At 38.8% G+C, this 27,279-nt stretch overlaps 2 protein-coding genes across 4 annotated transcripts in view; one reads left to right on the top strand and one right to left on the bottom strand.

Annotated features, from left to right (window-relative positions):
• Window positions 1-22,891, top strand: part of Tasor2 (transcription activation suppressor family member 2) — a 38,190-nt gene extending 15,299 nt beyond the window's left edge. For 2 of the 3 annotated variants that reach the window (XM_035442843.1, XM_027405111.2), the window contains exons 8-19: window positions 747-819; window positions 970-1,032; window positions 2,598-3,314; window positions 4,467-4,709; window positions 6,571-7,444; window positions 9,296-9,725; window positions 10,347-14,135; window positions 17,243-17,368; window positions 18,050-18,203; window positions 18,964-19,069; window positions 20,589-20,770; window positions 21,204-22,891. In XM_035442843.1, the coding sequence (XP_035298734.1) occupies window positions 747-819; window positions 970-1,032; window positions 2,598-3,314; window positions 4,467-4,709; window positions 6,571-7,444; window positions 9,296-9,725; window positions 10,347-14,135; window positions 17,243-17,368; window positions 18,050-18,203; window positions 18,964-19,069; window positions 20,589-20,770; window positions 21,204-21,322 (6,876 nt within the window). In that variant the 3' untranslated portion in view covers window positions 21,323-22,891. The remainder of the gene's footprint in view (window positions 1-746; window positions 820-969; window positions 1,033-2,597; window positions 3,315-4,466; window positions 4,710-6,570; window positions 7,445-9,295; window positions 9,726-10,346; window positions 14,136-17,242; window positions 17,369-18,049; window positions 18,204-18,963; window positions 19,070-20,588; window positions 20,771-21,203) is intronic. The other variant, XM_035442844.1, reaches the window with a different exon arrangement.
• The window catches only part of Gdi2 (GDP dissociation inhibitor 2), a 27,289-nt gene continuing 22,358 nt past the window's right edge, over window positions 22,349-27,279 (bottom strand). Inside the window, exons 8-11 of the mRNA XM_027405112.2 lie at window positions 25,745-25,916; window positions 23,581-23,725; window positions 23,350-23,404; window positions 22,349-23,262 (exon numbers count right to left, since the gene is read on the bottom strand). Coding sequence (XP_027260913.1) covers window positions 23,116-23,262; window positions 23,350-23,404; window positions 23,581-23,725; window positions 25,745-25,916 — 519 coding nt within the window. The 3' untranslated portion in view covers window positions 22,349-23,115. The remainder of the gene's footprint in view (window positions 23,263-23,349; window positions 23,405-23,580; window positions 23,726-25,744; window positions 25,917-27,279) is intronic.

The following is a 27,279-nucleotide window of genomic DNA, read 5'->3' as shown; positions in this document are numbered from 1 at the left end:
AATAGACATTAAAAAATGGGCTGGTGAGATGGCTCAGTGGTTAAGAGCACTGGCTGTTCTTCCTGGGGTCTTGAAGTTCAATTCTGTGCAACTACATGGTGGTCCACAGCCATCTATAATGATATCTGGTGCCCTCTTTTGGCATGCAGATGTACATGCATGCAGAACTATACATAATTAATCTTTTTTTCTTTTTTCTTTTTGGTTTTTCAAGACTGGGTTTCCCTGTGGCTTTGGAGGCTGTCCTGGAACTAGCTCTTGTAGACCAGGCTGGTCTCGAACTCACAGAGATCCACCTGCCTCTGCCTCCCCAGTGCTGGGATTAAAGGCATGAGCCACCAATACCCGGCAATAATAAATCTTTAAAAAAGAAAAATCAGTAAAGTAAAACAGACCATGTGTGCATGCATGTGTGTAGGGACAGTGACCTGTCCTAATGATAGTGTTGGCTAAAATACTTTGAATTGCAAGCAAATAACATGAGTTTCTGTGTGATAGTTTTTTCCTGTGGCTGCCAGTCAGGGTTACATGCTTCCTTTCCTGACCATCACTTTAGTTTCCTTAGAAAGGTTTGTATAACCTACACATCCCTCAGTAGCTGGAAATGGCATGGGTGACACTGACAAGTAGAAACTTTTATGGGAGCCTACCTTTCAAAAATGAGTCCTACTTAGTCCTACTCAGTCTACAATAGTTCTCCCAGAAGTAGAGAGATTGAAGAATCCTCTTATTTTTTTTTTAATTAGGCAATCATCAAATGTTTAGAAGATGGGGGATTTTTCATTTTACTTACTTCATCAGCCTTAACACCAGAACCAGGTAAGAACAAGGTTTTTTGTTTGTTCGGTTTTGTTGTTGTGGGTTGTTTTGTTTTTTTTGTTTTTTTTTTGAGGGTCGGGTTAATGTATTTACTTTTGTTTCATAAGATCAACAACCTACATTTTCTTCTTTTGATTCTCATTTTTACAGATTTTGGAGATAAGCAGATGGGTCTACATGGTTTACATTTATTCCATTCACCTCAATCAACAGGTGAGGTTACAGTGGTACCCAGTTCACTCAACCTGTTGGGTACTTTCCAGTACTCATCTTACTCGACTTCTCAGTAGCACAGAGCCCTTGTTTGTTTTTCCCTTGAGCGTCTATCTTCCTTTAACCTTCCTAATTGGCTTCCTTTGCAAGTAGCCTCTAAGCTTCAGACCTGTGTCTCCACTTAACTAACATATCTAGCATGATATCTAAGCTTCCTCAACTTCAGCATATCCAAAATTGAATTCATTTGTTGCCTAACAGTAGCTAGGACATGCTTTTTCCCTATCTGTCTAAGCTATGACTTGGGGTTTTCATGGCTACCCTTCATATCTAGACTGTGGGTCTTTGTATTTGGACCATGCATTCCCAAGGTGATCCTAACCCTGAGGACAAATACTTGATTGTCAGAAATAAAAAATAATTTTTTCTTTCTGTTTTTTTAAGTCAAGGTTTCTCTGTGTAGATTTGACTGTTCTGGAACTTGTTCTGTCTACTAGGCTGGCCTCGAACTCAAGGAGATCCTCTTGCCTCTGCCTCCTAAGAGATGTGACTAAAAGGCATGTGCCACCACCACCTGACCTCAAAAAATAATTTTAATCATGTACTAGTGACTTTTCTATTACAGTGATAAAACACCATGACTAAGGGAACATAAAGAAGAATCTTGACTGGGCTTTAGTGGCGCACACCTTTAATCCCAGCACTGGGGAGGCAGAGGCAGGCGGGTCTCTGTGAGTTTGAGGCCAGCCTGGTCTACAGAGCTAGTTCCAGGACAGCTAGGGCTGTTACACAGAGAAACCCTGTCTCAAAAAACCAAAGCCGGGAAGAAAAAAAGAAAAATCTATTTGGGTTTATGGGTCTAGAGGGCTACAATCTATAATGGTGGTTTGGAGGTAGCAGGCATGGGGGCTGGAACAGCAAGCTGACAGCACATACTAGCAATGGCAAGGGGCTTTTGAAGCCTCAAAGCTTGCCCCAGTGACATACTTCTTTCAAGAAGGCCATACCTTCAAACCTCCCAAACAACTGCCATCCATATTGGGGACCAACACTGAAACATCTGAGCCCATGAAGGGCATTCTCATTCAGACTACCACAAGTCAAGTCATAGAGTACCTAAACAGTTATACAATATGTCATGTATATCATGTTACAATTAAAACACTTCTGGGAAGGGAATGTAGCTCAGTTGGTAGAGTGTTAGTCTCATAGGCATCAAGGATCTGATCTCCAGGACTGCATCACCTGGGATTATAGATATTTGCTACCACATCTGGCTATGCTTGTCATACAAATATATTAATGTGCTTGATTTGGTTTTTGGTTTGTGATGCTTGGATTCTGAACATGCAGTTCACCATTATCCCCAAGCATAATGTCTACGTTGGTTGCATTCTGTGACTTCAGAGCATATGTGTGTCAGATATCTAAAAAAATAAGTGTTTGCTAAAAAAATAAATGTAACCTGGTAATAATTTTGAAATCTAACATTTTTTCCTTTAAACAGGGTTTAATTTAATCTGAAACAGGGTTGAATTCTTAATGTATGCGTATATGTGTTTTAGGAGCAAAGGACTTAAAAGTTGAAGATGGCATCTCTCTGAAAGTGATACCTATTTTACCTGCCCTTAGTCATGCACTTCTAGAAGCAAAGAAATCACTTCCTGAAAAAGGAATCCCTCCAAACATCTTAGTAAAGCATAGTTTCCAAGACCTGTTTAAGGTGGACAAAAGCCTTTCATTGATGGCTCTTCGAGATGAAATGAAAGACACTGCATTCAAAGGAAAACTGTCCCATGCTTTTGACTTGGCTCCCCCACTTGAAAAGTGCCCTTCAGAGTCTCTGACTCAGTTGAAGAGTTATTTTTTAGATCCTAGTGGCTACACTCTGGATCTGTCTGCTGCTTTAGACTTGTTAGCAGAGCATCCTCAGTGTCCTTGTATTTCAGATGGGATTTGTGATGCTGGATTTTCTTTAGTTATGACTCCAGATCCTGAATTTCTTGACTCAGAGATGGAACTAAGAAAAGAAACTGAAACATCAAAAAAGTCTGGGAAACCTTTGAGAGTGAAGAAGAGAGCTGTGGCTCTATTGACTCCAGCTTCAAATCTGAGAGTTCAGCCAAAGAGAAAGGCCAGCACATCGGCTGTTATGCTGCCAAATAAACGGGTGAGCCTGGGCCGCCCACTTTCCAAAAGAACTGCATCCAAAGCAGACAGTGGATCATGCAACCCAACTCTTAAGTTAGTTAAAGGGCAGTTTCCTCAGAAGAGAAAAAGAGGTAAGAATAATGTATGTGATTATTATAATTATAACTTCACCTCGTATCCTATTATTTGACTGGATTCATGTGAACTAGAGCTTACCACTGGACCTGTCCATCAGAAGTTTATGTTTCCCTAGTAAACCTTCAGGAGGTTCTCACATATTTATGTTCCATTCTTAGAAAGGTGACTATCTGATTTCTGTATTAGCTCTGGCAGGTAGTAGGAAACGGAGATCCTCTAAAAATGGATATGCCAGTAACAGTGTCCATTAACTAATAGCCCAAGCGCCTATAAAAGGAAGAAAAAAAATTATGTTTTTTTTTTTTTATGGGGGGGTGCAGTGCCCACAGAAACTAGAAGAGAGCATCAAACACACACAGACATGCACACACCAGCCCCAGCACCAGGAGATGGAGATCCAGGCCATTCTGAGCTGCCTGATGCCCAGATGCTGGTAATCCAGCATTAGTCCTCTAGAAAAGCAGTATGCTCTCTCTACCACTAAGCCAATTCTTTCTCCCCACCATTTATTTTATTGATAGATATATTTTAGTCAGTATAACCAACTATATGACTTTCAGCATCAGCTCAAGTTATGTCTATTGTGTTTTCTCCAGAACTAGGGAATTGTAGTATTGTTTTAGGGGACCTCCTAAGCAGAGGGGTCAACACACTATAAAACTTACAGAGATCTGCTTGTTTGTGCTTACTTAGTACTGAGATTAAAGGTGTGCACCACCACTGCCTGGCTTTTTTTTTTTTTAGTTTATTTTTGATTGAGAAGTTTTATTAGAAAGGGGGGAGGGAGAGGGAAGCAAAGAGAGAAAAGAAGTAGAGAGACACAGAGGGAAGACAGAAGAGAAGAGGGAGACAGGAGCAGAAAGGGAGATTGGTTTTTATTTTTAATTAGGAAATGTTGGTGCCTAAGAAGCATATAGAATATGCTGATTGCCAAGATCTAAATGTTATGTTTGACTCTATAATTTAACCACTAGTCATTTTCCCTCATTTTGCTTTATTTTTAAAATCTTTCACTAATTCCCAGAACTTTCTAATGTATTTCCTAGTATTAGTTAGCACCCCCCCCCCAATAAAATAAAGAGAAGGGTTGTGCTGCAAAGTGTCTGGGTCACACCCTTAACTCAGTCTTGTCATTTCTGCATAAGGTGCAGAAGTACTAACTGCACAGTTTGTACAGAAAACCAGACTGGACAGGAAAAAGCAAGAAGCTTCTGTATCTAAAGATGCTCCAGTGGCCACAAATGCTAAAAGGGCAAAGAAACAAGAGAAGTCTCCAGGTAGAGTTGTTTCACGGCCTAAGCCATCTGTGAAAAAGTCTACACAAAAACGGAAGGTAAATGTAGCAAGAGGCCGTCGGAATCCCAGAACCAGAAAGCAGCCCCAACCTGGTAAGAAACCTACACTCTTCCTGTAAATATGAACACTAACTACACGTCTAACAGATAGTAAAAAAAATATATTGCAATTATAACAGCAGTTGAAATGTATCAATAACACTATAGTCTTTAGTTCAGATATGAATGACAGTAATTTGGTTTCTTCTTTCTTACGAGTTTTAGATTTGTTTTCTGTGTGAGTGTTTTACCTGCGTCTGTGTCTGCACCATGTGAATGCAGTGCTCATGGAGGTCAGAAGGGGAGGAGTCTGGTCCCCTTGAACTGGAGTTAGAGATAGATGGATGTGAGCCACCATGTGGGCGCTAGGAACCGAACCCAGATCCTCTACCAGAGCAACAAATACTCTGAACTACCGAGCCATACCTAGCCTCTGGTTTCTTAATTGTGCTATTTATTTAAAAGATAGAAAAGTAAAATAACTTAAAGTTAAATTGCTGCCTTTTAAACCAAATACATTATATTCTTGGCAGTTTTAAGCAAACCACATATAATTTTCTTTAAATAACTGAGAAAACCTGTAAGTAGCCTCTACTCTACTTTAACTTTAAAGTCCGAACATGAGTTTTATAAGAGTTAAAGTATAAATAACCTCATTTATGACTATTCTTGCAAGTAGTATCTACTGGTGTTTGTCTGATCTATAATCAATTAGAAAAAGCTGTAAAATTGCCTAAAAATAATTGTAAGCAGTAATTAAAAATATATTTGCTTTAAAAACTGATGTAATTTTGAGATATTTTACTTTTGGTAAAACTTATGTACATAAGTGAAAAGCTGACTATTGTTAGTACTATATTTTCACCTGTTAGACATTAATTCTTTATCAGAAAGTACTGTTGTCACTGCAGTCTTAGGTCTATTTTTCTTTATAGTTTATGATGTATTTTTTCTCCCAAATGACAAAGTCATTGTGGTTTTTACATTATATTTTTAATTGATTGAGAATCTGTAACAAGTCAATAATTGCTTTAAATTAAATTACACATACATACAGTACTTATCATCAGTAGTCATTATCATAGTAACCATAACTTAAAAGTGATACTCTATGTAAGAAATAGATGTAAAAGTAAACAAAAATCAGTGTCAGTTAACAACTAAGCTGTCTTTGAGTAATTTCCCCCCCAAAAAAAAAACCCCTCCTCATTCCAAATGATACATCATAGGCCAGAGTTTTCCTCTCCTTAAATGCATTAATTAGTTAAATGTATAAGCTTGCCTTTTGTATACAGGGTATTGACTCATTTCAGACCTGCTGTGGTCCATTATAAAGTATCCATTTGGCTTTTGTCTGTATCCATTCATCTTCAAAGGGAATTGTTATATAGTATAGTTGTGAACTTTATTTTTTATAATAGCAGCATTTAAGAAAGATTAGTGTACAGTGAATACCTTGCAAACCACTGGAGAATGTAATTTTTCTGGTAAAATGGTTAGATTCCATTATTACAGAAAGATAATTGCTAGGAGATTGCCTCTTTTGCAGATAATAGTACTTTATGGCTAAAAGTAAAATTCTTTTAGTATAAAATTAATTGATTGAATATTCAACATTTATAATGTTTTATGCATATAATTATAAAACTAAACATCTCTAATTTTAACTTAATTGTTTCTTGGGAAATGATTTCTTAGAAAGTGTGTTAGCAAACTATATAACACGTATTTCATGTTTCTAAATTATGCCTTAACTAGAAGGTAAGCACACTGAAGGCAGGACTCTGGGTTTTATTTTTCCCACCCTCTTTTTGTAACTCTGCTATTGACTATTAATTTTCAGTTAAGCATAGGAATATGCAATTTATTCTAAGAAAAAATATTATAACTGTCCTTTTTGTTTTTTATTATGAAGCCGAAAAAGACATTGCTTTACATCTTCAATCAGAAATTTCATCAAATGGTCAAATAGATGGAACTAACCTAAGTACAGCTCAACAAGAAAGTATCACAGTGATTCCTAAAGGTTTTCCTGAAAACTCAATTGTCAACTGTGATTCCCAGGCTTTAAATATGTTAGCTGACCTGGCATTAAGCTCTGCTGCTTCTTCCATACCATCTTCTGAGCTTAGGACCGTTCCCTGCTTCCCTGAATTGCCACAAAACAATGTTTTACTCTCTAAAGAAAATTCATTGCATGGCACCACTGACCATGAATATCATAGGGGAGTTAAAAATCAAAAAGGTATATTACTGCCTAAACCATCCTCTGATGAGAAGATTGACTCAAAGTTAGACTTACCTTTTAGCCAAGAAGAAAACATGGTACCTTGTGCTCAGCCTCTTGCTATAGCCCAACCAGCACCCGCTGAGGAAGCCCGAGAATCCTCAGATGCAAGTCAGAACTCTGTTGCTGTGGAACATTCCTATGCCTTGCTCCTTGCTGAGCAGTCCAAGAAACATCTGCATCAGAGGAAGTTACCAAGCCCTGCTTTTGCAAAGAATGGGGCAAAAGGTCCCGAAGCTGGAACGCCCATAGGAAAGGTCATGCCATTTCGGCATCTACAGAATACCTCCCCTCTACAAAAGCGTTCTGAAGATTCATTGACTAAGCGAAAAAGTCTCTTTGTATCTTCCAGTATCAAAGATGTTTTTTGCTCTCATACTGTTCTTAGTTGTGATGGCTCCTTTAAGATTACTTTCAAATGTGAAGGAGAATATGCATTCAACTTAGATAGCAAATATACCAGCAACTCACTGGAAAAAACTGTTGTGAGAGCATTACATGGGTAAGTAGGAGGGATACAGCTTTTTGTTGAGCTCTGTATGGTAAGATGGGAGACTCGTGCCTGACTTTGGGGAAGGAACAAACATTGTAAAGCCATAATACCAAGTGTGTGTTTAATGAAAATGACATATTTTGCCACCATTAATGATCACATGGAGAACTTGTAAAAATATGGATTTTCATTTGCATTGCTTGTTCATCAAATTGATGGGAGTGATTTTAAGTGAATGAATGGTTCTGTAAGTCTTCCTTAAGGATTCATGGAAAGCTGGAGAGATGGGTCAGTGGTTAAGAGCACTGCCTGCTCTTCCAAAGGTCCTGAGTTCACTTCCCAGCACATGGTGGCTCACAGCCATCTGTAATGAGATCTAGTGCCCTCTTCTGGCTTGCAGGCTTGTATGCAAGCAGAACACTGCATATATAATAAATAGGTTTTAAAAAATGATTCATGAATCTGGCATACACCTTTAATCACAGCACTCAGGAGGCAGTGGCAGGCAGATCTCTGTGGTCTACAGATTGAGTTTCAGGACAGCCAGGACTACAAAAAGAAACTCTGTTTAAAAATACTAAAACAAGGGGCCTGGAGAGATGGCTCAGCAGTTAAGAACACTGACTGTTCTTCCAAAGTACTTGGGTTCAATTCCCAACACACAAATGGCAGCTGACAACTCTCTCCAACTCCCAAGATTTCACACTGTCACACAGGCAGCTATGCAGGCAAAATACCAATGCAAATGAAACAAAAGTAAGTTATTTAAAAAAAAAGTGACTTATTAGCACTATATTGTTTTGGAGCTTAAACTAATAGCTTTTGTAGTTAAGCTTGTTGTGACTTGGAATAAGTATGTGCTTCTAGGCAGTGATTCTCAAGTTTATTGTATTAGGAATTTCATTGGGCTGCAGATTCTGGCGCATTCTGGGTCTACATCTCTTAACAAATTTTAGGTGTCTGTGGTAGATTACAGTCTGGAGAGGTTTTTAAGTATAGGTTTAACAGAAGCTACATCCTGAGCTTTTGCTACAGTGACTGGCCCACTATAAGTGGTAGCCATTATTATCAAGAAGAATTAACAGCATGGAATGACATTCAGCTATTTGTGAATCGTTTCATATTTACTAAATGACATTCCATACTACCAGATTTCTTTCCTTGCATGGGTTAACATACACAGAGTTAGTTGATATCCTAGTTAGTATGACAATTGTAGCCTAACTCCAATTCAGCCTACTTGAGCTGTCTGTTGTCTTTTTGCCAAAGGACAGAATTGTTTTGTGTCTATCTAGAACTGTAATCTGAAAATAGTATAGATTTTGCTGCATTGCTCAAAGAATATTCTAATCATCATACTTTTCCAACTATTATAAGAGACAAAAGTGAAAACTAACTACAAAGCAAGTTCCAGACAGCCAGGACTGTTACTCAGAGAAACCCTGTCTCAAAAAAGGAGAAAGAAAACTAAATGAATTAACAATTCTCAACCAAACTAAAGTGATAAGAATTTGGGTAGTTGATAGAACCATTAATCCCACAATCATCAGGCTGTCTCCAGAGTGAGTTTGTGTGGTATGAAAAACAAATGCTAGTAGGCTAGGAGTCAGAAGATTGAACTTTTCTGTATGTTTTGTGATTTGAACTGTTGTGATTGTTGGTTTTCTTCTCTTTAAAATGAATGGGTTATACTTCATAATCATTTGTTAAATCAACTCTTATTGTTTCATATATGTAATGTTTTAAAGTGAACACAAAAATAATTGTTCATAGAGGAACTTATTGTGATAACTAAATTGTTTATGATAATTATGATAAATAACATTTCAATTATGTTTTGTGTGCTCTTTAACATCTCAGACCCTGGAACACTGATTTGCCTGAAAATATGGAAGATGTGAAGCTTTTACTTCATATGTGGGTAGCTCTGTTCTACAGCAAAAAGAACAAAATCATGGGGTCACCTCGAAAGGTGGTAGAACACAGAAACCCAGCAAAATACGTATGCATAAATAGGTCTGTAGAATCTTTTGACCAAAGTGAAATTGAGGAGTTTTCCAGTGTGGAAAGATATTCTATAGACCACCTGTTGGAGACTAAGGAAGCATATGAAGGACATGCCACCAATATGACCTTTCCTGGGCCTAACTGCGTGCTTCCTTTTATTAGTCCACCAACCACCAGAGACTTGGAACTCTGTGTACAGAATGAACAGAAAGAAATGTTTACAGGAGAGTGTCACCTGGATACTTCAGGAAGCCAGAATTTCACCTATTCTTGTAATAATGAGGTGAGGTACTATTATAAATGCTGGTATTAATTTGTTGACAAGTTTTTATTTTATATGTAAACATACTCAAAACAAGATATTATTTAGGGAAAAAAATGGATCTTCCTGCTATGTAAAGGATTTTAATGCCCCAAATATAATTTCCATAAAGTGTTCCTGTGTATTGTCCATAGGTGGGTTTTGTCTACCTTCTTCATTGAACAAGATACAGGCCTTCCTTTATAGCCAGGGGCCTTGAACTCAATTTTTTTCTGATTCAGCCTTCTGAGTGCTAGAATTACAGGCATGTGCCGCCACACCCCTCCCCACATACATACACACAAACCTCATCCTCATCTGTGAATATTTTTAAAGGAGAAAAACAGTGAGATGGGGTATAGCTAAGAGGAAGGATGCTCATCTAATATGCAGAGGGGCCTAAGTTCAGTGCTATGTACCACCAAAAAAAAAAAAAAAAAAAAAACCTAATTTGGTGGGTTTTCTTATCCTACCATATGATAATTTCTTATAGATTAAGAAAATAAAAAACAAACTAAAAACAACCCATATGTTTTTTCATATATGTAAATTTCCTCAATCTGTTTAACTTTTTTTGTTTTGTTTTAATTTTTGTCATTTCAGGTAACTGGAGGTAAAGACAAGCAAGAATTACCATGTATACCTGAGACTTCTAATGTGGGACTTTCTGGTGTTACAAGTGCCCAAAGTAATGGATCTTGTATTCCCAGTGAAGATAAAACCCTCCAGAGCACAAAGATGGTTTCTTGTAATGACTCTGTCACGCAAGCCACCTTGACCACAACTTATGAAGGAGCCAGGAGTGAGTCAATGATGTGTCAGAAGTCTGTGGTCGGCAACCTTGAGAACAAAGATGATACTTTGCATCCATCACTGCTGAAAAAAACAGGTGCTGTACAGGATGTTATCCATCATAGCAGCCCAGTCAATAACAACTATACACCCTCTGTGGAAAGGACAGATGATGATGTAGAATATATGATGATTAACCTGGAGCCCGTTACTCTTGCTTTTGAAAAAACTGCCTATATACCAATACATAAGGAAGTAAATACAGCTGACAAACCTACAGGCTTTAATACCGAGCTGGTTAAACAAGTATCCTCTGCCTTGAGTATTCAGTATTCGCTGTCTACACTGGAAAAGGCACAAACAGAATGCCCTAGGGACATTCCTTCTCTTGCCATTTCAGAATATAAAGCGAGTAAGTGCCTTTCTGCCTCCTCCCTAAAAAAGAAAACACCTCCTGAAAGCCTGGGTCCATTACAGAAAGAGATTCCTCCTCCAACATCAGCAGATGAAGGATTGATAACAGAGGCACTGCCATTAGTTAAAAGTTCTAGTTATTCATTAGCCAATGACAAAACAAAATGCCCACAAGATTCCTTTCTGCAGACTCAGAATGGCTTCCGCATGTCTTTAGATGAGGTTCTAGAGCCATCACAAGTTAAAGCGTCATCACCAACCTCTGCTACCCTGGGAAAGAAGCAGTCCCTTAACTGTATTCCAGCAATAAGTAATGTATCAGATGACTCTTCAGAAGTAAGGAATAATGACAAGAGTAGTTTAAACCAGGAAAAGGCTTTGCAAACATTTAATTCACTATTTCCCAAACAAACCGATTTGTCTATGAATAAGGAAGAGGTGAGCAGGAAGTTGTCAGGGGAAGATTCTGATATTGACCTAACTCTAACAGTGTCACCACATCCAAGCTCCAGGGAAGAAATGGCAGCAGGTGAAATTAAACAATTGCAGAGGGCCCCAATATCAAATTTAGGACTACAGAGTAGAACTGAAGAAATGGTTGAACCAGAAGCACAGGTGAGCCACATAAAAAACGAAGAAATAAGTTCAGCTAGCTTTATGTCAGTGTTTCCTGTGGAACCCAGAGAACCATTAAAAGAGACACAAAGTAGTGATCTGAAACCAGGTACATTAATACTTTCTAAAGAAAATTGTTCCCCTGAGGTTACAGAGGAAATTAATGTTCCCTCAGGCTTTCCCTTTGGTCCTCTAATAGAAGAAGTATCACCAGCTTCTAGTCCTGATCCCATAGTACAAACAGAAGAAACACAACCATCTCCGTGTTGTTTAAAGCCTCATGGTGCAGAGTCTGAGAAAAGTAGCAATTTCTCCCAGATTAAGTCAGGAGATTTAACCATACCAGAAAAGGGAAATTCTTTTGTTGGTCCTAAGCCTTCAATGGGACAAGATAAGTTACCTCAAGTACAAGTGCAGATCTCAGCTGAAATGCCACAGATACTAAATAATGCAGGAATAGAAGGCAGAGTAACTGTGCCTGGTGAGATAACTGAGTTCAGTGTCCCAAGTGAGCACAATGAGAATTTATCTTTCTCAGAAAAGGTGCAGTGCTATGATACAGAATTAAGCAAGTCTACCTCGCCCCCCAAATACAGAGGTAACTTCAAGCCTCTTGAAAAATTGATAGAATCAGGAAACCCATTGCAGGCAGTTTGTATGGAGAACAGAAATTTAGACATAAAACCTTTTGCCTTGGAGTCCATTGTACCCTCATGTAGTCCCAGAAAAGTTGTTGAAAATAAGTCTTTGGCAGACACATTGGTTTCTGTAACCACTGTAAATGCAATAGTGGACATGTCATTAAAAGAGACCAGCTCTAAAAAGAATAAAAATATCTGTGACAGTGATTTGAAAACAGAGGGTGATACTAATAAGCAGGCTGGGTCAGTGAACTCTGCCTCCATTGACAAAACTGATGTTGTACCGGCAAACATGCACCCAGAAATCTCAAACTTTGTTTCTTCCTCTGACCATGCTCAGTGCACCTATTTTACAAAACCAGTAAGTGTAGAGCCAGGGTTTCAAACACAGGAAATACAAACATCTAGCTTACTTCAGAATGTAGGAACTGAATTACATGAAGAAAGGATGGATCTCAGTGCTATTGGCCTTCACTCTAACTCCACATCGACAAAAGGTGAGCAAAAAACAATTCATGTGCTGCAGGACACATCAAAATGTGAAGAAGAAAAACCCTTGAATGATGGCATTTCCCCCCAAAATGCTCATTCTTCCCAAAATACAGCAGACATCAGTAAAAGTATCAATGAAGAGCCTTCTGCTTCCTTTGTCACAGAATCTGTTAACTCTGTTTGTGGTGTCTACAAAGAACATATTGTCAGTGAAAACCCTAATATGGGACATAAAACCAAGGCAGATTCTGAAACACTGAGCAGGAATACAGAGATAAGTGTAAATGCCTCCATGTGCTATGGACCACTTTCTGAAGACACCGATCAGGATTCTCTCGATTGTAGAAACTGCAAATTAGACTCGGAGAATTTGTGTACTTTGAGAGGTTGTCATGCAAACCAAAAAGATGCTGTAAAAGATAGCAATGACTCTTTCACAGGCTTAAACATCAGTGATAATAACACTTGGGTATACTCCAACAAAATTTCAGAGCTGGAAACACACATTCCATGCAGAAGCTGGGACACAGAACTGTGTCCTATCTCAACAAATAAGTGCATGCCACGCTATGTCCAGATCCCAGATTCCCATGGTATCCCCAGGACTTATGCTAACTTTACTATATCAAAAGAGTCCAGAGATACCACAAGAACATTGCATAGCCTAAAGAGGCATCGGAATTTCACTGCAAACTGTGGCCTTCTTAGCTCCTGGACTAGCACTTGGCATGTTGCAGATGACCTCACTCAGAATACTTTAGATCTGGAGTACTTGCGTTTTGATCATAAGCTAAAACAAATAGTAAAGAAGGTGGATTCTCAGCAGGCTTCCCCTAACACCAGCAGTTTCTCTGAGGAGTCACTTATCCAAATTTCAGTTAGAACACACCCTTCAACACAAACAGCTGATGCCTCCCTTCTACGTCTTCCAGCTAAGAGCAGAAGCCCCATTCTGGTGACAGTTGGACACTCAGACACAAGGCAGCAGAGCCATCGCCGAAGAAGCCACTCACCCAGCAATCTAGACAGCTCTTCCTTTTTTTGGAGGGAGCAATGTAGTCAAAGTAGAAATCTTAAAAATTCTGAAAGAAGTCATACTGTTCCAGTCCACCTCAATAAACTTAAATACAACAGTACTTTGAAAGAAGGTAGAAATGATATTTCACTTATTCTAAATGAATATGCCGAGTTTAATAAGGTTATGATGAACAGCGACCAAATTGTTTCCCAAGAGAAAGAATTAAGTGTAGCTTCTGCAGAAGCTGTGTCCCAGGAGACATGTCAGCCAAGACAGTCGGTATCCTACAAAGATGTGATCACAGACTTGTGTGCCACTCTGCATATCAAACTAAAAGGAGTTATGAGGGAGGCTTGTAAGAGCCCTTTCTGGTTCTACCTCGTTGAGACAGAAGATAAGTCATTCTTTTTAAGAACAAAGGTAAAGTACCAGCTTACTCTTATACTTTATTATATTCTAATTTTAGAAATAATAAACTTAAAAGTTTGTGCTTAAAAAGAAATGGTATAGGATATAATAGGTATTAATCTTCAGTTTTTGTCTGTATGCTACATGGCAGGTGTTATCAGTAACTCAAATGGAACATAAATTCCAAGAGGACAAAAATGAAAAGCTAATGGTGAATCACGACAAATACTGGTCTCCCCCAAGTCAGGCTTTCACATGATTACATGTGTTTTTAATGACTACTTTTTTTTTTTTTTTTTTTTTTTTTTTTTTTTTTTTAGAAAAACTGTATTCCAGGGCTGGGGAGATGACTCAGTCAGTAAAGTGATAGCCATACAAGACATACAAGCAGGATAAAAAAAGCTATGCAGGTGGCCTCTAATCCAACACTGGGGAGACAAAAGTTGGCAAATCCCTGGGGCTTGCTGGTCAGCCATTCTAGCTGAATAGGGTAGCTCTAGGTTTAATGAGAGACCCTATCTCAAAACGGTGAAGATCAACAGAAGATATTTGATGTCAACTCTGGCCCCTCGTTCTTGCATACACAAAAATCATATACCAAAATGTCTGTCATTGAGCAAAAGGAAAATAGGTAATGATAACTTATAAAGGCATGTCTACCATATAACATTTTTGTGAAAAGTAATGTTTGTACTAATTCGACACAGCATACAATGGGCTTAGTGCCACAGAGATGTGGCACTTGGAAACATACCCTAAGATGTGGCATGTGGGGTGACAAAAGACAAGGTATGGGACACAGGGAACAGAAGGGACAAGTGTGTAGTGGGGTGTTGGGGGAGCTTGGTCAGCACCACTGAACATAGAGTATATTGTCAAGAGTTTGGAGACATTAAAGAGCCATGCTAGGAAAGGGCTCACTATAAATACATTATCATATTTAGACTTCATCCTGTGGTCACTGGAAAGACTCATAATATTTTTAAAAAGTAAAGAGCAGGGATTGGAGGGATGGCCCAGCAGTTAAGAATACCTACTATTCTTACAGAGGTCCGGAATTGGTTCCTAGCACCCATACCGTGGCTCATAACTGTCTTGTTTCTACAGTGAATGTATTGAAAATATTGACAGTACTTCACTATGTGGCCACTGCTTATAATAAAAAGTACATGTTTGTACAGAGGTACACTTTTTTATTTTATTTATTTGTTTATTTATTTATTTTGGGTTTTTTTCGAGACAGGGTTTCCCTGTGCAGCTTTGGAACCTATCCTGGAACTAGCTCTTGTGGACCAGGCTAGCCTCGAACTCACAGAGATCTGCCTACGTCTGCCTCCCGAGTGCTGGGATTAAAGGTGTGCACCACCACTGCCCAGCCAAAGGTACAATTTTTAATTGAACACATACTAAAATAAAGTTAAGAATAATATGCATTCAAGGACACAATGTTGGTTGGGTGTGGTAACTGACACCTGTAGTCCCATCACTTAAATGGCTGAGATGGGAGAGTCAGAGAAGGTGTAAAGCCAGCCAAGCTACAGAGTAAGATCCTGTCTCAAGAAAACAAAAAAAAACAGCACAGTGTTTTTAAGTCTTGGAAACATATCCTGAGAAATTCTGGTAAGTCCTGAACTATTCTTTAGTGATGGGATGCAGACCTGCTTGTAAGATGAGGAGGATCTGCAAACAGTGACAGTTCAATCTTAAGTATTTCAGTTGACATTTTCCAAAAAAACATTCTTCAAAAATTATGCTGTCCCTTTTGAGTGATAAGGAAATAGTCAAAAGTGTAGGTGTTTGGGGATTCGAGGCAGACAAAGTAATGCGTTATAAAGACAGTGAATGTTCTGACTGGGATGGACAGTGGCAAGCTGTAATCCTTAGTGAAGAGGTGATGCACGCCTTTAATCCTAGGACTTGGCAGGCACAGGCAGGTGGATCTCTCTTGAGTTCAAGGCCAACCTGGTCTACTGAGTGAGTTCCAGGACAGCCAGGGCTGCACAGAAAAATTCTCTCTCAAGAAACGAACAAACAAACAAACAAACAAACAAAACAACAACAAAAAAACAGACTCACAAGAGAGTTGGGATTGAGGAAGTTCTTTCATAATGTACATTTCTTCTCAATGAAGCTTCACAAGGAGCCACTCTGAGGTAAAGTTTGAATGGGCAGTTCCTTAGAAACATGCAGTTTGTTACCCTTTTATTCAGATGTGGACCATCAAGGAACAATTAACTTTTCCAATTGGTTCCCATTAGTGATAAAGGAATGCACTAGTATGTTGCTAAAGTTCCAGCTGTATATTAAAAGTAATGGCATTATGTAAACACTCAGCAACCCTGTCTTGTCTCACTTCCTTGAAAGTGAAACTTCATATATGTGAATTGGTTTGGAATTTGTTTTCAATCATCCTTTGATATTTTGTAGATATAAACTGCTTTATCTTTAAAATAAACTTCTTGGGCTGTTGAGATGGGTCTAGTAGGAGAAGACACCTGCCACCAAGCCTGACAACCTGAGTTTGATATCCAGGACCCACATAGTAGGAAAGAACTAAATCCTGAAAGTTACTCCCTGACCTCCATGGCATGTGTGTGTGCGCCCACTTTCATATATATACACTAATAATTTTATAACTAAAAATAAAACAAATTCAGTTCATAGTAATATGTGTGTATTTATTTAGTAATAAGACCAGACGCTATTTATGTTGCCTATTAAATAGAATTTGCTTTTTTGATGTATTGTTAAATGCTTTTGTTTGTTTCGTATTGAGATGTGTTGCTAAGTAGCTGAGACTCACCTAGAACTTAGGATCCTTCCTCAGTCTCCCAAGTGTCAACAATGGATGCACCACCACGCCTGGCTGGTGGCTTGTTTTTAATATAAAAATAGTTGTACCCAGGCATGGTGGCATATACCTTGAATCCCCCAGTACTTGAGAAGCAGAGGCAGCTGCATTTCTGTGAATTTGAGGCCAAGCCTGGTTTACATAGTGCATTCCAGGACAGGCAGGGTTATAAGACACAGAGAAACCCTGTCTTGAAAAACCAAAAAAGAAAAAAAAAAGTTCTGTACTAGTATCCTTTTTTAGTAATACCTATTTTTAAATCTTTCAGAGCATTCTAAAGAAAGGAGGCCATTCAGAAATTGAACTTCTGGATTTCTGTCAAGCTTTTCAAGGGGAGAATGAGACACTATTAGTTATCATCAAAAATGAAGACATAATGTCACATTTGCATCAAGTAAGTTTGGAATCTCACAGTAAAAAGAAATATATTCTAGGCTCCAAAATTGTTCTGTAGTATTGTGACCCATCCCTGCTATTCTGTGCATTCTGTGTAAGGAAATAGCTGCCATATATTTCCATTGGGCCTTTAGTGGGAAGATACTGTGGAGAGGATATAGTGTGGCATACTCTAGAGTCACCCAGGGGTCTGTCTGTAAGTTAGGTTGTTACCATGTTAACTGAGGGGGAATTATGAAAAACATGTGAGCCAGTGCTAAATATTCTCACTTTAACAAATCTTTATTACTTGATGTCTAGTAAGAAAATCATGCTTTAAAGGGGGCTTATATTTACCTGCTAGTTGCTTGTCCCAAGGAGCAACTTGTAGATACAAGATAGTGACATGATCTCAGAGGTGTTGGCATCAGCAGGTGTGCTGGAAACAGAATGAGTTTGTGTGACTTAAAACTATAAGTCCCTGAACTTCAGACATGTTCTTCTTTCATGAACAATTTCTGGAGTCTTCTTTTTAATGAATTTTGATGAGCTAATGGCTAACCATAATAAGGTGAGAACTTCACTTTATGTATGGCAAAGTTGAAGGTATTTTCAGCTGCTCATGGTCTTTGAAACCTATGAGAATGTTAAATGTGCCTACATATACCTTTCTTCATGTAAGTCCTTTTATGTCTAACAGATTCCTTCTCTGCTGAAACTAAAGCATCTCCCCAGTGTCATCTTTGCTGGGGTGGACAGCCCTGAAGACATTCTGAATGATACCTACCAAGAACTCTTTCGCTCAGGCGGCTTTGTGGTATCAGATGATAACATACTAGAAAGTTTAACATTAGGTTGGTCTTTAACTTTGAAATCTAGTCAGATCAATTTCTCCCTACCCAGTGACACAAACAGTTTCATCAAAAAGAAATCAGTTACCATATATTGAGGGCTTACTTTGTGCCAGTTGCTGTACTAAATGCTTTTACTGTAATCATTTTTAACACTTGGCAAGTAAGCAACATTTTAGGGTTTTGTTTTCTTGAGAATCAGTTCTGTTTCTGATGGCAAAAGACCTAATATCCTTCATCCTTCTTAACAAAAATCTTCTTGAAAAAATGGCTTCCAAAAGTCATCTTGGTTAATACCTTTAACACTCTAATGTAGAATTTACTTTTGATATCAGGCTTTTGTGTGTGTGTTACAGTATAATCTAAACCTGCCTTAACTCTGATCACATTAGATCAATCTGAACATCATTTCTGAATTGGTGTACCTTCATCAGCATAAATTCTTCATTGAAACTAGTTTAATAAAAATATTTATGTAACTTTTCTACTGCACGGAGCTCCTGCTTCTGTTCTGTCATGTGGCAGATTCAGAACTTGAGCTGCAGGTGACCATCATGCTTTTGCACCTACAGAATTTCCCATTATAGTATGACTAGGTAGAAGTGGTTTGAGGAGTCACAGGTTATACGTGTATGAGACTGGACATTGGCCAGACATGGAAGAGGTGGAGACATTGGGTCTATTCATTCATAAATTACAACTAATAGACTTTGCACTAACAACAAAAACTAAGACACATCTCTTTGCTGAACTTAATCTGCAGTTCAACTGAAGGAAATTGTCACAATCCTGGAAAAACTAAATGAAAATGGAAGATGGAAGTGGCTGCTTCACTACAGAGAAAATAAAAAACTCAAGGAAGATGTCAGGTAGGTACATGTGGAGAAAGGTGCCAACACTCTAGTCCCAGTTTCCCATGTGCTTTAGACTAGTTGTAGCTCAAGCGCCACAGGCAGAATAGTGTCAGAATAGATATCACCTTCATAAGATTTAGGTCTGCTGGTTAGCTTTGGGTTTTTTTGTTTTTGTTTTTTTTTTTAATAGTAGGGCATTCGGTGAAAGATGTATTTACAGCAACATTTTGAGCCAGGCTTAAAAACATCCACAGTTAAGTCAGGCTCTGCTGCCATATGCAGAAATATGGTAAAGTGTGAGCTTCCCTTTTTTGATACTCATATTTTGAGTTGCCAGGGTATTGGATTTAAATAGCAGACAAGTCACCTTAAATCTAAAGCAGTGATTGTTTTAATTCATTAATTTTTTTGCAGCCCAGTCAGTTTCCCTTCCCTCCTCTCCTCCCATTTCCTCCCCTCTCAACATTCTCCCCCTCCTTTTTCTTCAGAAAAGTGCAGGCCTCCCATGTATATCAACCAGCCATGCATATTAAGTTAAAGCAGTGATTCGTGTATGTGGAATATGTATGTATTTATGCAGTTTGCACACTTGTGTGGAGGAGCCTGGCAATCTATGTCAAGTGTCTTCTATCACTGTCCACCTTATTTTTTTTTTTTTAAGATTTTATTTATTTATTATGTGTACAATATCTGCACACCAGAAGAGGGCACCAGATCTCATAACGGATGGTTGAGAGCCACCATGTGATTGCTGGGAATTGAACTCAGGACCCTTGGAAGAGCAGTTGGTGCTCTTAACCTCTGAGCCATCTCTCCAGCCCCCCAGCTTATTTTTTAAGAGAAGGTCTCACTGAATCTGGAACTCATCAATTGGACTAGGCCAGTTGGTTGGCCAGTGAGCTTGTCCTCATCCCCAGTGCTGGCCTTACAGATGTGTGCCACCACACCTGGCTTTTTATATAGATGCTGGGGGTCTAAACTAAAGTCCTCATGCTTACCCAGCAGGTACTTTACTGACTGTACCACGTCCACAGCAGTGGAATTTTTTGTTGTTGTTGCTTGCTCATTTATTTATTTATTTACTTATTTATTTATTTATTTATTTATTTATTTATTTTTGGGTTTTTCAAGACAGGGTTTCTCTGTGTTGCTTTGGAAGTTGTCCTGGAACTCGCTCTGTAGACCAGGCTATTCTCGAACTTACAGAGATCCGCCTGCCTCTGCCTCCTGAGTGCTGGAATTAAAGGCGTGCACCACCACTGCCCAGCTTGACCAAGTGTTTTAACAACAAATTAAAATGAAAGTCAAGAGAGCTAGAGAGATGGCTTGGTACTTAAGAGATGACCCAAGTTCAGTTCCCAGCACCTATATTAGGTGGCTTACAATTGCCTCTATAGATCCAGGGGATCAGACACCCTCTTCTGGACTCTTAGGGCACCTGCACTAACATGCACTTTCTTTCACATAGATAATTTAAAATCTTTCTTTTTAATGAAAGCAAGAAAAGCTACTAACATTTCTTTCTATTTTCCAGGGTAGATTCAATTGCACATAAAAAGAACTTAATTCTGAAATCATATCAGAGTGTAAATATCATTGAATTGCTTCATTATCACAACTGTGACTCTCCATCACCAACAAAAGCTGAAAATTTGAAATGCTTGCTAAACCTGCAAGTTCAACATATCAGTGCCAGGTTTGCTGTCTTCCTAACAGGTAAATTTAATCTTCATTAATGCTAAAATAGGACAGCTCTAGAAATACCGTTCTTAAGTAGTTACTGAATTCCTTAGATATATGTGGCTTTTATCCATAGCTGGTAGGTAGTGCAGCATGTGTTTTGACAGTCCTGAGGATGCTTGCCAAGGAGTAATGAGTTTCTCTAGTTAATAGTCTTCTAATTAATATTACCAGATCCTACAAGTACATTTTTCTACTTTTCCCAAATTTTCTGTGAGCCTTAGCTGGGCTGCCTGGTTACTGAAGCTAGTACTGTTGTCCATTACTGTCCCTTCCCTCCCTCATGCTGCTTCCATGTGTCTTAGTTTTTCTTCTCATTCTAATGAATTCTGCTACCTTGGAAAAAAAAAAAAAAATGGGAAATGCTAGCTAACTGACAAGTTTGTTTTTTTTTCTTTTTTCTTCATAGACAAGCCTACAGTATCCACAGAAGTCTTTGAAAATAATGGAATTCTTGTTACAAATGTAAACTACTTCACTGAAAATATACAAAAGATAGCAGCTCCATTTAGGAGTAGCTATTGGTAAGAACATTTTGTAAAACTCCCGTGTAAGCTGGAATTACTGGCAGCAGACACTACCACCGAGGGAAAGAAAACTGTTCAAAGACTACTCTTTAGATTCAAATGGAATACACTTTGGTTATATTTCTTGGTTATTTCTGTCTTAATTTTGTGTTCCTACAGGTAATTAAGCTACATTTGGAGTTGAAACTAGAAATGGAGGACACCAACAATATATTAGTATTTTCCTGTGTCTGAAAAACTTCAGATACACACAATCAATCCTTATCTAAAAAATCCATGTTTCATTTTCATACTTTGTTAGAATGTCATATTTCATCATGGACCATAGATGCCAATAGCTCTGGGTTCCAATGTTTATTTTACTTCTAAACATAATGCCTTCAAAACCATTAAGCTTACTATTAAAATTGAGACCGTCACATGTTTATGTAGCTGAAGTAAAAGTATTTTAACAAATAGCTGTTTCTGTGTGTGGTCAGAGGCTTATGAAGTGCATGTTTCGGGGTTTTACAGCATTGTAAAAAAGTATAATCTGTAGTGGTTTTGTTTGTTGTTGCATAAGAAACACTACAAAGAAACATTTTTCCGTAAATGACAAATTTATACACTTTTCCACTTACTAGGGTTTTTTTTTTTTATGCTGCACTACAAAAATCAACCTGGGGAAGAAATTATTTATGATAATTAGAACTTTCTTAAGTCTTTAAAAATACATACACTCAAAAAAACATTTGTATACTGTCTATTTGGAACAAAGGCTTTTATACCTAGTTTGGGGTTGGGTTTTTTTTTTTTAATAAAGACAATTAAAATGCAGTTGTTTGTGCTGTGATTCAGTCTGTGTGCAAAGCCACTCACCAGGATGCTTTTAATAAGAATCCCACTACAATGAGCCTTGTAACTATAGTAAAATGTATAAAGCCAGAAATGGCTCCCATCCAAATCTATTAGGTTAGCTCTCCTGAAGGCAGTACGGCAGTTGTGTTGTCTTCACAAGCAGAACATGGGCAGACAATATAGAGGACAGTGCTTTCCAGAGTTTGGCTTTATTTTGCAGTACAGAAATCATTTGGAGCCATTTTGAGACAGACATCATTGAAATCAAGGCTCTGTCAAATCAATACTGCATTGCAGCTTGGTCCATTGAAGAAGCCATACCTGGGATAAAAGGTGCTTCTATAATTTCTACCTGCTTACCATATGGTTCCTTTCCCCTTCTCAGCAATTGTAATAGGTTAAAATACCAATACTGGCTTCCTCCAAACAACTCCCTAAGTCTAAAATTTGGCTAGAAGTTTACACCCACATAAACAAAATATGTGGCTGCTATTTGAGCCCTGCTTTAATACTTGACATAACAAAATAGAGAAAACTTTGAATGTTTTCCCAAACCAAAGGATTCAATTTAGAGTCCCAATATCAGGATGGCACAAATTGTATAGATCTAGCTCTTGAGCAGAGGCAACACAATCGCAAAGGCTACACTGATTAAAAGATACAAGTACTGTATCAAGTTCTCTATCGATATATTTGTTTAGAACAGCTCCTTCACTTAAAAAAAAAAAAAAAAGGCAGTCTGGTTAAACTAAACAGAAACAACCAATTCTGACTAGCCATTCCATGAAAACAAGTTAATACATGATATTAGAAAAGTGAAGGGAAGGAGTATTTACTGGTATAGCACTCTTCAATCTCCATTTTGATCATAAAAGCGGGCTTGCAATATTGATTTCATATAATATACATTATTTGCCAAATTTTAAGTTTGTCCTAATTACATAATATGTACTGCTGTTAGTCTTCTCCATAAATGTCATTCTTCTTGCGCTTCATTTCTTCAAAGTCAAACTCAGATCCTGTCATTCTCTTATAGATATCTTTAATGTCATCACAGGTTGTCTCAAAGTGAGTGGTTGCATCATAGGCACGGGAAATAAAGATCTGGAATTAAGAATTATAGAGACTTCAGTCTACTTAGAAATACTCCCCAACAATGACTAGTAACATTTTTCAGATCATCACACTCACCTGGCTCTCTGTTCCCAAATCTTTAGGTACAAAGAGGTCACTGATGCTGACAAATCTATATGGAGAGAAACAAATTAGCATCACTGCTTTGCCTTAATTTCTGAGCCAAAAGCAGAAGACTAACGGGGTGAGGCATTCTAAGGATTCACAGCAGCCAATGGCTAGCCTATCTTATTCTCAGAATTGCCCAACACCTCAGTTTCAGTTGACATGAATGAGCACAATACTCACTTCTGTTCAATTGGTTCCAAGAGCTCCAAAGCTGGTCTGATTTCCTTCTCTGGTTCCTTGGTCTCCACGGTTGTACTAACAATGGCAATATATTTGCCCTGTGCTGCCACATTGTGTGCAAAGGAGATCATGCAAACATAGATATCTGGAAGCAAATAACACCATACACCTGAAGTTTGTGCACTCAAATATGGTTTCACTTCATTACAAATTAAAATTACTTGAAACAGGCAATGCTGTCTAAACTTGTTATGTATGTAGATAAACTAAGTTACAAATATTTACTAACTGAAATTTCTCATAACCACATTATGGTTTGGATATAAAATATCACTCAAAATAGATTCATACACTGAAGAATTGGTTCTCTGCTGGTGGTGGCCTTAACAGATGAATGGATCAGGAAGAGTGCCAGTCTCATCAATCCACTGATGAATTCAGGGCTGAATGGGCTGTTAGGAAATAGGATCTAGCACAGTGATTCTCAGCCTTCTCATGCTATGACCCTTTAACACAGTTGCTCTTACTGTGGTGACCTCCAACCATAAATTTCACGATTATTATTTACTATGTTTTGGTTTGTTTTTGAGGGTTTTTGTTTTTGTTTTCTGAGACAGGGTTTTCTCTTTGTAACAGTCCTGACTATCCTGGAACTTGTTTTGTAGACTAGGCTGGCCTTGAACTCAGAGATCTGACTGCCTCTGCCTCCAGAGTGTTGGGATTAAACGTGTGCATATAAAATTATTTTCCCTGCTACTCCATAACTATAGTTTTACTAGTTATGAATCATAAATGTAAACATCTGATTTTCAGGATATCTGATTTGTGATCCCTGTGAAAGGGCTGATCAATCCCCAAAAGGATTGCAACCCACAGGTTGAGAACCATCCTAGCAGGAAGAAATAGGTCACTATGGACATTGTCTGGGAAGTGTATCATCTTATGCCCAAGACCCTTCTTGCTTGCTGTCTGCCTTCCTAGTTCCTATGAGGTAAGCAGAATACCCTGCCACATACTCCCATTGTCATAATACTCTGCCTTGCCCTCAAGTAGCTGACTACATTGAAAACATGAGCCAAAACTTATCTCTGACAGGGTGGTTTTCCCATGGAAAAACTCACTAAGACCTCAAGAGACTGAGGAGGATGTATGTGACTGAACTGCTAAACCTGGAGATGAATTCTGCCCCAGACCAAATTTTAGATTTGGCTAAGACCAAATATAAAAACTCTGAATAGCTGGATGTTAGTCTATATGGCCAGTTCAAAGCCAGACAGTGAGACTCTGTCTCAAAACTAACAAAAAATTTAAGGGATTTTCTGCTACTTTTGGAAAGGTTTTGAATACCTAAGAGGCTTTATTAAGTACCGATTTCCTCATTTACTATTGGAAAATTAATACAGATTTCTGTAACTAACCACTATTCTAAATATAGTTTCAAATGTAGAAATAATTTTTAGAATTTTTAAGTTTTTCACAGGTCTACAAATCTGCTTGGGAATCACTCAAAATGTGTCTATTGCAGCACAGTTATGGCACATACCTTTAATCCCAGCACTTGGGAGGCAGAGGCAGGCAGATCTCTGAGTTCAAGGCCAGCCTGGTCTACAGAGTGAGTTTCAGGTTGGCCAAGGCTCTACAGAGAAATCTTGTCTCAAAAAACCAAAACTGTGTCTATCTTTTTGTTACAGTGAAAATGTTCTGTGGTGTGGTTTCTTATTGGGGGGGGGGCACGACACGACACACAATACTGAAAACTGCTGAGTGAAATCGGAGATGTGGGGCTTCTAGCCAAAATACACAGTTGAAAATCACTGGTTAAATCAAAATTGGAATTGAAATTTTAGACCAAATCCTGACTTAAATCACAGAAATGAGCACTTTTTCTAGCACGTTGCTAAAACAATCATTAAAACCACAATGACACAATCAGTTTAAACACAGTGATGTCAGTTGAACTAATAAGTATGAAGCCTGCAAGTATTCATCCATGGAGTCATTCATTCTAGACATGAAGCTGAGGTCTGAGGCAATGAATACCAGGCTAACACCACTTCAGTGCACTGCTGCTAGTCTTTAGTATTGAGTAAAGCCAAGAATGTGGGTGGGAACACTAAGGAATCTCACATAATTCTACTCTTACTGGTTGCTCTCCAAAACTCACCTGACTTCCGGTTGACTTGGTTCTGTGGAATGATGATCTGGCAGGAATTGGCATCATTGGTGTTCTTGATAGGGTGGCTAAGGATACAGATCACTCTGATTACCTGGCCCACTTTTTCAACCCGATCTTTTACATAGCTGGGGTCGCAGATGAGCTGCTTACAGCGAGCAATCTATAACAAAACATTTAAAGGGACATTATACAGAAGACACAGGAACATCATTGTATATCCCACATTCATGTATTAGAAGGTTAAGCTCTCTAAGTCAATCTTAAATGTAATATTGAATCTTAAAAACTGCATTCATTAATAACTTAAACAACTGAGAACAGAATACAGATGGAGGACTCCACTAAAAACTACAGCACTCAATACAGAATGGTACCTGGTACTAGCACAGACAGACAGGCCAAAGGAACACAAAAGAAGCCAGAAATAAATTTTCACACTTTCAAGTGATTTTTGATAAAACCAATTATAGGATAAGGAAAATCTTAAACATTTGTGGAGCACAACTGTAATCTTAGCACTCAGGCACAGAGGTAGGATCACAAGTTTGAGGCCAACCTGTTCTATATAGTTTAGGTCAATGAGGGTTACCTGATTGAGACTCAAAAGGACTGTAAGAGAAAAATGCATGGACCCCGGAGAATGGGAAGGGACAGGATCTCCTGAGCTAATTGGGAGCATGAGGGTAGGGGAGAGGGAGCTGCCAGAATGAGAGGAGGGGAGAGGAGGAAATGGAGGAGCAGAAAGGTTGAGTCGGGGGAAGAATAGAGGAGACCAGGATGAGAGATACCATAACAGAGGTAGTCATTATAGGTCCGAGGAGAGATCTGGCACTAGGGAGATTTCCAGAGATCTACAAGGATGACACCAACTGATAATCTAGGCAATGGTGGAAAAGCTAACCTAAATGCCCTTCCCCTATAATGAGATGGATGACTACTTTATATGCCTTCCTAGAGCCCTCATCCAGTCGCTGATGGAAGCAGAGGCAGACACCCACAGATATACACTGAACTGAACTCTGGAACCCAGTTGCAGAAAGGGAGGAATGAAGAACAAAGGGGTCGGGACCAGGCTGGTGAATCCCATAGAAACAGCTGGCTTGAACAAGGGGGAGCACATCGACCCCAGACTGCTGTCTGGGAGGCCAGCACGAGACTGATCCAGACCCCTGAACATGGATGTCAACGAGGAGGCCTGGGTACTCTATGGGGCCCCTGGTAGTGGATCAGCATTTTTCCCTGGTGTGAGAAGGGACGTTGAGAGCCCATCCCACATGAAGGGATGCTCTCTCAGCCTGGACACATGGGGGAGGGCCTAGGCCCAGCCCAGGAGATGTGGTGGACTTTGGGGAGCCCTGTGGAGGGCCCTACCCTCCCTGGGGAAAAGAGGGGGGAGGGGGAGGATGCTAGTGGGGGCTTAGGGAGAGGGGAGGGAAAAAGGAATGACACGTGAAGCAAGCTTGTTCCTAATTTGAACAAAACAAACAAACAAAAAACACAGAACAAGCCATTGTGCTGGTAAA

Source organism: Cricetulus griseus, chromosome 3, assembly GCF_003668045.3.
Source record: "Cricetulus griseus strain 17A/GY chromosome 3, alternate assembly CriGri-PICRH-1.0, whole genome shotgun sequence".
In the NCBI taxonomy this organism is placed as follows: domain Eukaryota; kingdom Metazoa; phylum Chordata; class Mammalia; order Rodentia; family Cricetidae; genus Cricetulus; species Cricetulus griseus.
This window is presented reverse-complemented; position numbering and strand designations above follow the sequence as displayed.